Source organism: Lepisosteus platostomus, chromosome 8 (genome assembly GCF_059453375.1).
Source record: "Lepisosteus platostomus isolate fLepPlt1 chromosome 8, fLepPlt1.hap1, whole genome shotgun sequence".
NCBI lineage: Eukaryota > Metazoa > Chordata > Actinopteri > Semionotiformes > Lepisosteidae > Lepisosteus > Lepisosteus platostomus.
Window position 1 is genome coordinate 15530248 of NC_142618.1, and position 10849 is coordinate 15541096.

General features: G+C 51.6%; 1 protein-coding gene across 1 annotated transcript; it reads right to left on the reverse strand.

The window, feature by feature from the left end:
* Positions 1 to 483: 483 nt before the first annotated feature.
* On the reverse strand, positions 484 to 10357 carry LOC148656744 (claudin domain-containing protein 1-like). The gene is made up of 5 exons (XM_088642566.1): positions 10219 to 10357; positions 6104 to 6882; positions 5344 to 5451; positions 3742 to 3879; positions 484 to 3049 (listed from the first exon to the last, which is right to left on the reverse strand). The coding sequence occupies exons 2-5, from the start codon at positions 6378 to 6380 to the stop codon at positions 2826 to 2828; spliced, it is 747 nt and encodes a 248-aa protein (XP_088498692.1). The 5' UTR covers positions 6381 to 6882; positions 10219 to 10357; the 3' UTR covers positions 484 to 2825.
* Between the last annotated feature and the right edge of the window lie 492 nt (positions 10358 to 10849).

Sequence of the window (10849 nt, forward strand, 5' to 3'; positions counted from 1 at the left end):
ACAGCAGCCACCAACAACTGAGTTCTTCAGCACAGTCACTATTTGATGTCACTTAGAGCTAGATCATTCATTTAATTAATAATATAAGCAGTCCTAGTACAGACCCCTGTGGTACTCCACTAATTACATCATATATTTAATTAAGATGAGCAGTAGTGCCAGTACAGAATGCTGCAATACTCTACTAATGGCATCACTCAGAGAATTATACTAGAAGTCCTGGTACAGACCCCTGTGGTACTCCACTAATTACATCATTGATATAATTAAGAAGAACTGTGGTCCTGGAACTGATCCCTATAGTACCCCACAGATTTAAATCAGTGATGTCATTAAGAAAAATATCAGTCTTAGTACAGATCTAGTACTGTGATGCTACACACTGGTTATTCGAGGGTTGACTCCCAGCCCATTTCCAAGCTTAAAATGAGTTTGCAATTCTAGACTAGTTTAAACATGATTCAATCAAACAAGTGAAACAGGTTTTTGAATTTGTGTTTTTATTGAGTTGCAGTACCAAACACATTCATTTTTGATGAAACATAATCATGTTTTTTTACAGACTTCAGTTTTCACAGTGACAACCATGTGTTAGAAAAACAGTTGTATGCACCCACAGGATAAAAGGATAAAAGTGGCTTTCCATTATCTTGACAATCATCTATAAACCAATATTCTCACCATCATAATCCCAAAGACTTTGAACACGTTTGTAGTGAGCATCTTTAATAATCAACACAGGTTGTTGCACCTACTTCCTTCTTGGAGATACACAGACAGAAACTAAAGAGCAAAGCAGCTGATACATTACAATATATTCAGTGGTTTATAAGAAGACAGACGTTTAAAATTGTCCATGATTCACGCTATAGTGATAGAGGGGGTTACACTGTTTTTGCAATTGACAGAAAGACTTGCAGTCCTGAAGCAGCCCTTCCCGAATAATGCCCATTGGGGAGTCATTAATGCCCAAACAGGCTCTCTGCACTGCTTGTGTAGGTATGACCCCTCCTCCACTGCTGTCCCACATCCATTTCTCCACTTGGAATAAGGGCGAATGGCTGTGTGAGGTAGGCCATTGCTCCCGAAGCCGAGGACGCAAGTGAAAACTATGGAGAAGTGCATTTAAAACGGAGGACAGGACCAGGCTCCTCTTTACACAAAGGGTGGTGGGAGCGTGGAACAAGCTGCCCATCCTGTTGCTGTTGAAGCTGATACCCTGGCTTGTGGTCTAATGTCTCGAGTATAAGGCTGCCCAGGGCTCCTAATAATTATAATTACTTGCATTTATAAAGCAGGTTACATCCTAAATACATACTGTACATGAAATGAAGTCCCAGTGCACACAGATCAGGGAGAGAAACTGATGCCCCAGGTGAATGAAGCATGATCTTCAAGGAGGTCGGATTATTCAAGCCCGGAGTGGAGTTTAGGCACAACAAAGCTGGAGGTCTTGTTGAGCTGTACACTGATTGTCATCATAACTATGTGCCAACAGGAGTCAGGACAGAACTCCAAAATGACTTTGGCTTGTGTGGCACCTTATGGGATGTAAAGATGGACATGATTGAACAAAATGGCATCAGCCTTGAGAATGAACCTGGAAGTACTTATTCCCTGAACAGAGAGCAGGTCACCTTTACAGAAGTTTGAAAACAATGGGAGACATCCCACATTAGTACTAGCTCAGTGAAATGGTGGTGAAGCAATAGATAACAAGGACTCATCCTACCTGAATCCCACAAGAGTCTTCTAGGAGTTAGCAAATGTTTGACCGAAACTGTACTAACTGTACAGTTGTTAAATGAAAATTCTTTGCTGCCCTGGATTCTAGAGGCTCATGGAAATGAATTATTGTATCACACACTCAATCAATCCAGTAGGACGAATCATGAGTTCAGGCAGGAATTCCAGCTGCACAGCCACATATTAAAGCACTCTCACTCAGCTACTTAACCTGGACTGACGCCCTGGAATACTGCTGAAACACTGAGACACAGGGAGATCACTGCACACTAATCAAACAACTCACAACACCCTAGGAAGGGCAGGGCAGAGACAGAGAGACTCGCCGCCCCAGAGAGGGGCAGGGCAGAGACAGAGAGACTCGCCGCCCCAGAGAGGGGCAGGGCAGAGACAGAGAGACTCGCCGCCCCAGAGAGGGGCAGGGCAGAGACAGAGAGACTTGCCGCCCCAGAGAGGGGCAGGGCAGAGACAGAGAGACTCGCCGCCCCAGAGAGGGGCAGGGCAGAGACACAGACTCGCCACCTCCGAGAGGGGCAGGTTAGAGACACAGACTCGCTGCCTCAGAGAGGGGCAGGACAGAGACGCAGAGACTTGTCATCCCCAAGAGGGGTGGGGCAGAGACGGAGACAGGCCTCCCACAAGGGAGGCAGGGCAGAGACAAGCACAGACACACACAGACGGGCACTTTCTCAGTGTTCAGGAGATTCCCAGGGTCATTACAGGAGTGTCTAACACACCACTATGGAAAGAAGTCAGGGGGTCCACAGAGCAATGAGATGCAGATCAAACAAAATCTAAAATCTAAAAAAAAAAAACACAGCACTGGGAAGCAAATATTATCAACGATGACAATAAAAAGATAAAATATTTAGTATTTAGTGGCAAAAAATCTTTAAAAAAAACCTTCATATAAAATGTGGACAGTCTAAAGCAAAACACCCCCAACAAAACAATAAATAAAAGCCTGAAGAAGCACAATGCACACAGGTTTGAAACACAGGGGAGTGAGATTAGTGAGATAACTTCCAGAGGGGCTCGAACGTTCACCCCGAGGACAGAGCGGACGCCGTGGGCCTCTCTCAGGCCACCCTGTAGGCCCTCATGCGGGAGTACTCCAGCCGGTTCGTGCGGGCCGCCCAGATCAGGAGCGCTGCTGCCATCATCTGGAGAGGAGCCGCCACTGCGGCCAGACACAGAGACCAGCCCACAGAGCCCTCCACCCCGTCCGGCAGCCCCGACAGAGACCTGTGGAGCAGCTGGACACCCACCACATAGCAGCACACACTGCCCAGGGTACAGACACCTAGGGGTCAGAGAGAGAATAGAGCACACTGCATGACTGGACACTCCAGTACATGAACACTGCACTGAGAGAGAGGGGTTAATACAGTACAGACACACTGACTGGACACTCCAGTACATTAACACTGCACTGAGAGAGAGGGGTTAATACAGTCCAGACACACTGACTGGACACTCCAGTACATTAACACTGCACTGAGAGAGAGGGGTTAATACAGTCCAGACACACTGACTGGACACTACAGGACATTAACACTGCACTGAGAGAGAGGGGTTAATACAGTCCAGACACACTGACTGGACACTACAGGACATTAACACTGCACTGAGAGAGAGGGGTTCATACAGTACAGACACACTGACTGGACAGTGCACATTTTTTCCAAGATAAGAAATGAGTTTAAAGATTCCAATACCTAAACGACCCTACAGCTGGTACAGGGTGGAGTGGACCATAGTGCTGTGCAGTGGAAGTTTGATTGAGACCACTGTCAAGCCTGGTGTGGATCAGACTGCTGTGCAGTGGGAGTGTGTTTGAGCTCAATGTAAAAGCTGGAGCGGATCAGAGTGCGGTGAAGTGGGAGTGTTTGAAGGAATGGATCAGACCGCTGTGCAGTGGGGAGTGGGGAGCGCTATCTTGGTGTTGACGATGGGGGAAGAGAGTACGAGCAAGAAACAGAGAGACAGCCTTACCAGCCAGCAGGTGCAGGACCCCAGTGCCCAGAGTGGGGTAGAGGCTGTGACAGGCACAGGCACACACCCCGATCAGCCCCCCAAACAGCACCAGCCCCAGACTGACCAGGGGGAGCAGGAACTGACAGCGCCACAGATCTGCCACACAGAGACAGAGCAGAGTTAATCCAGACACTGCTGTCCATCGAAAGCACACTCAGATCGAGAGTCCTGACTGATGTCCATCGACAGCACACACACACAGATCGAGAGTCCTGACTGATGTCCATCGACAGCACACACAGATCGAGAGTCCTGACTGATGTCCATCGACAGCACACACACGCAGATCGAGAGTCCTGACTGATGTCCATCGACAGCACACACACACAGATCGAGAGTCCTGACTGATGTCCATTGACAGCACACACACGCAGATCGAGAGTCCTGACTGATGTCCATCGACAGCACACACACGCAGATCGAGAGTCCTGACTGATGTCCATCGACAGCACACACACACAGATCGAGAGTCCTGACTGATGTCCATTGACAGCACACACACGCAGATCGAGAGTCCTGACTGATGTCCATCGACAGCACACACACGCAGATCGAGAGTCCTGACTGATGTCCATCGACAGCACACACACAGATCGAGAGTCCTGACTGATGTCCATTGACAGCACACACGCAGATCGAGAGTCCTGACTGATGTCCATTGACAGCACACACACACAGATCGAGAGTCCTGACTGATGTCCATTGACAGCACACACACACAGATCGAGAGTCCTGACTGATGTCCATTGACAGCACACACACAGATCGAGAGTCCTGACTGATGTCCATTGACAGCACACACACAGATCGAGAGTCCTGACTGATGTCCATTGACAGCACACACACACACTGATCCAGAGTCCCGATACTGCTGTCCGTTGACAGCACACACACACTGATCCAGAGTCCCGATACTGCTGTCTGTTGACAGCACACATACACACAGATCGAGAGTCCTGATACTGCTGTCCGTTGACAGCACACACACACACAGATCGAGAGTCCTGATACTGCTGTCCGTTGACAGCACACACACACAGATTGAGAGTCCTGATACTGCTGTCTGTTGACAGTACACACACACAGATTGAGAGTCCTGATACTGCTGTCCGTTGACAGCACACACACACAGATCGAGAGTCCTGACTGCTGTCAATCGACAGCGCACGCACACAGATCAAGTCCTGACTGCTGTAAATCAACAGCACACACACAGATCGAGAGTCCTGATACTGTTGTCCGTTGACAGCACACACACAGATTGAGAGAGTCCAGACTGTCCCCATCAAATATAAAAAAAGACAGATACAGATACTACTGTCCACATTACCATCCAACTGACACAGACTCTGTGTCCATTAATTAATCAATCAGTCTGACATGGACTCTGTGTCCATTAATTAATCAATCAGTCTGACACAGACTCTGTGTCCATTAATCAATCAGTCTGACACAGACTCTGTGTCCATTAATTAATCAATCAGTCTGACACAGACTCTGTGTCCATTAATTGATCATCCAGACCGACACAGGCAGGCGCGCAGACACACAGTCACTCACAGGTGCGCAGCAGGTCCTCTCCGCTGTTGTGATTGCCCGGCTCACTGTATTTTGGAGTGAAGAGGTTGACCAGAGAGAAGCTGACACATTTAGTCACCATCTTCGGGTCTGGACAGGAGGAGACAGAGGGGGAGGGAGGATCAGAAACCAGACTGCCATCGCTCCTTCAGTGCTGCCCCACAACAAGTGGGACACCAGCTCCACGATGTGCAGCAACCTGTGCTGGGCTTGCTGTCCCTAACCCAACCCCAGCTGCTTGGCATCAGTAACCCAGACCAGCCCAACGCAGCCCCAGTGTACCACCCCTCCCTGGCACTGTATCCCTGATACTGCTGGCATCAGTCTACACAAGACAGGTCACAAACGAGAGGCCATGCAGCCCATTTGGCCCCTGGAGTAGTAAGTCGTTCATTCAGCCCTCCCCCAGCTCTTTCTTGAACGATATCAGGATATCGTCTCGGACAAAATGCCTGGGCAGCTTGTTCCACTCTCCCACCACCCTTTGTGTAAAAAAAGTGCCTCCTGTTCTCGGTTGTAGCTGTTTTCACGTTGGTCGCGCTTGTGCACTTCGCAAGCTGCCCGGCCACGCTGTTGGAGCCGATACCCTGGCTTCCCTCATGAAAACAGCCAGACGAGACCGTAGATCGACTGACTGCTAAGGGCCCAACAGGCCAGACGGGCGGAATGGCCTCCTCTCCTTCGTGACCCGTCTTGTGCCGCCATGTCGAGCTCTATCGCACCCACCCCGCCGCCCACACACCTGGTGCCTTGTACCAGTGCGCCTCGCCGTGCACCACGATGCACCTCCTCCACAGTCCCAGGGTGCCGTTCAGCCGGAAGAGCGTGTCGCTGTAGGCCTTCTCGTCGGCGTCGTCCGACACGAACTCCTCGTGCAGCTCCGAGGCGTTGCCCTCTGCTGGCGGGCTGCGGTACTCGTACCAGTTGTCTGTGCCCAGCGCCACGCACAGGTAGACGGCCGACAGCAGGCTGAGCAGGCTGCCGATCACCAGCGCCGTGGCGAAGCGGTTGTCCACCATCCTGGGCTGCGGACAGGAGAGTCCTGCAGCGTCGAGCTCTTCCTGCTGCTGCCCTGTGCCTGCACTACACCAGCGGACCCGTGAGGGAAATCGTCCTTATTTCAGATTTCACTCATATACCAACACTCTCCCTTGCAGCCTCCTGTGGGGATGAAACTTCCAACGGCTTCCTCGGTGCAGACGGATCTTACTTCCGGGCAGTTCAGGACCTGTGGTTCTCTCCAGCCTCCGACCAGGAAGCCGAGCTGGGCTTCTCAAGGGGTTCGATCCTCGAGTCAGAGCCGAAACAGCCCCGAGGAAAGCCGGACGCCGATCTGAAACGCAGGCGACGCTGTTTCAGAGCTAAGAGGAGGGAGGGAGAAGCAGCAGACTGGTGAGGCTTGGGTCTGGATCTCTGAGCAGGACGTTTTCCCGGGCTTCCCGGATCAAACCCCCGTCTGCACTTCCTTCACGAGCCGGATGGGAATCTGCTGGCTCTTCCCATGCTGTTCAGCTTCCGAGCCTGAAAGAAAAAGAGAAGATTGAAAGAATGAAAATAAATCCCCCACCAAAAAATGTTCTCCCATACGCCACAAGAACGCTCCCCCGACAGAGTCACAGAAACACACCCCCGTACCCCCCAGGACAGAGCCACAGGAACACACCCCTGTACCCCACAGGACAGAGCCACAGGAACACATCCCTGTACCCCACAGGACAGAACACACCCCTGTACCCCACAGGACAGAGCCACAGGAACACACCCCTGTACCCCACAGGACAGAACACACCCCTGTACCCCACAGGACAGAGCCACAGGAACACACCCCTGTACCCCACAGGACAGAACACACCCCTGTACCCCACAGGACAGAGCCACAGGAACACACCCCTGTACCCCACAGGACAGAACACACCCCTGTACCCCACAGGACAGAGCCACAGGAACACACCCCTGTACCCCACAGGACAGAACACACCCCTGTACCCCACAGGACAGAGCCACAGGAACACACCCCTGTACCCCACAGGACAGAATACACCCCTGTACCCCACAGGACAGAGCCACAGGAACACACCCCCGTACCCCCCAGGACAGAGCCACAGGAACACACCCCTGTACCCCACAGGACAGAGCCACAGGAACACATCCCTGTACCCCACAGGACAGAACACACCCCTGTACCCCACAGGACAGAGCCACAGGAACACACCCCTGTACCCCACAGGACAGAACACACCCCTGTACCCCACAGGACAGAGCCACAGGAACACACCCCTGTACCCCACAGGACAGAATACACTCCTGTACCCCACAGGACAGAGCCACAGGAACACACCCCTGTACCCCACAGGACAGAACACACCCCTGTACCCCACAGGACAGAGCCACAGGAACACACCCCTGTACCCCACAGGACAGAACACACCCCTGTACCCCACAGGACAGAACACATCCCTGTACCCCACAGGACAGAACACACCCCTGTACCCCACAGGACAGAGCCATAGGAACACACCCCTGTACCCCCCAGGACAGAGCCACAGACTGTCCCCCTAAACCACAGAGCTTTCTACAAGCAGAGGTACAAGTGACAGAAATGAGGTTTCTTTGCAGGATTGCAGGGTGAGGAGCTCTGACATCCAGGGGTACAGGGCAGCAAGGCGGGGTGCTCTGGGCACCTGCTGGGGAGAGATCAGAAGGCCAGCCCAGGACCACTCTCTGACTGGACTGGACTGGGAATAGGGAGCAGGAGGCACTAGCCAAGGAAACAGAACTGATCTCGAGCTGAGGAACAAGCAGAGGTTAATCTCACACTGCGCAGTAAAAAGACAGGAGAAAAACCCCACCGTTTGGGCTGAGAAGCTTTCAGCAAATAAACTAACTGCGACCTGCCCCTCTCCAGCTCGTGCAGCGATGCCGCTCTCTTCTTGAACCTGATTCAGGTTGACTTCCGAATCTCCAGCCCAGGCATTTGTCTAGGCAAATTCCACACACGCAGAGCAGGGTGAGCAATCAGTGAGGCTCTCACCGCTGTCTCTGGAGGGCTGACAGAGCTTTCCTGCTCACACAGCGAGCGCGGGTGTCCCCTGCCGTCACGGAGCTCAACTGCAACACCCCGTCTCTTGTGGGGGTACCACATTCCCCCAGTCCTCCAGGGCAGAGGGACTGTGGGGTTGTAGGATTGTAGGAGGAAGACCTTGTGACGTGTGCAACAGTGGGGGATGGGCAGAGGGGAGTTCCTGGGAGGAGGATTCCTTGGGTTTCAGAGCCAATAAATGGGTTCAATAAAGATGTAAGGCAGGTCACAAATCAAAAGAGGTCATTTAGTAGTTAGTGCCTTATTCATTCCAGGATTAATCCAGCACTGGAAGGAAGACGGGAAATTGGCTTCCTAGCAGTCTGATCCATTCCAGGATTTACACTGCTCTCAGACACACTCCCACTGCACAGCGGTCTGATCCACTCCAGGATTTACACTGCTCTCAGACACACTCCCACTGCACAGCGGTCTGATCCGCTCCAGGATTTACACTGCTCTCAGACACACTCCCACTGCACAGCGGTCTGATCCACTCCAGGATTTACACTGCTCTCAGACACACTCCCACTGCACAGCGGTCTGATCCACTCCAGGATTTACACTGCTCTCAGACACACTCCCACTGCACAGCGGTCTGATCCACTCCAGGATTTACACTGCTCTCAGACACACTCCCACTGCACAGCAGTCTGATCCACTCCAGGATTTACACTGCTCTCAGACACACTCCCACTGCACAGCGGTCTGATCCACTCCAGGATTTACACTGCTCTCAGACACACTCCCACTGCACAGCGGTCTGATCCGCTCCAGGATTTACACTGCTCTCAGACACACTCCCACTGCACAGCGGTCTGATCCGCTCCAGGCTTTACACTGCTCTGAGACACACTCCATAATGGTAACCCCTGTGATGGCCAGCTGTCAGTGCGTCTGTGAGAGTCTGGAGCTCAGACTGTTGGGGATTATCAATGTCACAGAATGCCCGATGGTTAGCTGCACTCACTCTCTTTAACCAATCAGCAAACAGGTCTCATCCAGCCGTTTCTTGAGAGAAACCAGGGTATCAGATTCAACAACATGGTAGGAGAGCTTGTTCCACACTCCCACCACCCTTTGTGTACAGACATGCCTCCTGTTCTTGGTTGTACACAGACAGAGAGAGACTAACACACATCCTAAGCCTAGCCTCCTCTTAGAGAGAGAAATAACTACGGCGGTAACTGTGTGAACAGTAACCTGAGGAAGGTATTCTCTAGTACTGTGGATAGGCAAATACCGGCCTTTCTTACAGAGCACAGTGTCGTGAGTCATACAGTGTTATGAATAATAATAACAATAATAATAAAAAAATAATTCATACTACAGCGTGTAATGTCGTGGGGAACAGACAGCGATCTACAGTATCTATGTGTCCTATGATGGTCTGTACTGTAAATGTCTGTAAGTGCTGTTTTAACTTCATCAGCGTTAGCAACACTAACTGATCAATCATGACTAACACAACCCCGGGCTCCGCACCAGGGCAGCGCGGCCCCTCCGAGTATACCCCCGGCAGAGTCTCGGAGATGCCCCGGTGCTCAGGCAGCGCTGACTCGGCCAGACGGGGCGACGGGATGAAAACGGCTGCTGCGCTCGGAGGCCGCCAGCTGTCCTGTCTCACCCGGACCTGACGCCGGCAGCGCTAATCGAGCGATCGCCGGCTCCCCCTGCCCCCTCCCGGCCGGACCCTCCATCGGACCGCTCCCATTAACTCCTTTATTAATTAACAATACTCCAACAATTACAAAAAAAAACTGCTTTCACACCCTTACCTGACCCTCTCCCTCGGCTGCTGAGTGGGTTTAAATCCTCGGGCGCCTCCCGTTCCCGGCAGTGCGCAGGGCTGGTTCTGACGTCATTCGAGAGGGACGGGGGCTCTTGTGGGGAACTCTGGGAGATGTCGTTCTCCGGCTGTGGCAAACGTAACGCACACGAGCCAATATTGCAAGCATCTCAGAAATAACCAACGTAAGATTTTTGTTTTTACTTTTCTTTAGTCTTTATGACCCTGTAAGTTTCACCTGACCACGAGGGACCTTTTTAGGCAAATCGTTCATAGTCCTCCGAGGCGACAAAGTCATTCCAACGGATTTCATCAGGATGAACAGTGAAACACGAACCACAGAAAGACATTTAAATCTGAGAACTGGGGACACTTCTTTACTCAGAGGATTGTGGAATCCGAGGATATCATCCAGCCGTTCCTTGAAAAAAGCCACTGTGTATCGGTTTCAACATGTCTGGACAGCTTGTTCCACACTCCTACAACTACTTGAGCAAAGTAGGGCAAAAATTGAAGGTTAGACGTACATGCTCGCCTGCAGAAACTGTGGCCTGTTGCTGGAGAGTCAGGAGAAGCTGAGCAGCAATATTTTAGATTACCCCTTCCACCCCTTCCACCAG

Coding starts and splice junctions, on each gene's coding strand:
- LOC148656744 (XM_088642566.1), bottom strand. CDS start 6,380: ATGGTGGACAACCGCTTCGCCACGGCGCTGGTGATCGGCAGCCTGCTC. Junction 3,880..5,343: donor AGAGGACCTGCTGCGCACCT/GTGAGTGACTGT, acceptor TCTGTGTGGCAG/ATCTGTGGCGCTGTCAGTTC. Junction 3,050..3,741: donor GGTCCTGCACCTGCTGGCTG/GTAAGGCTGTCT, acceptor TCTGACCCCTAG/GTGTCTGTACCCTGGGCAGT.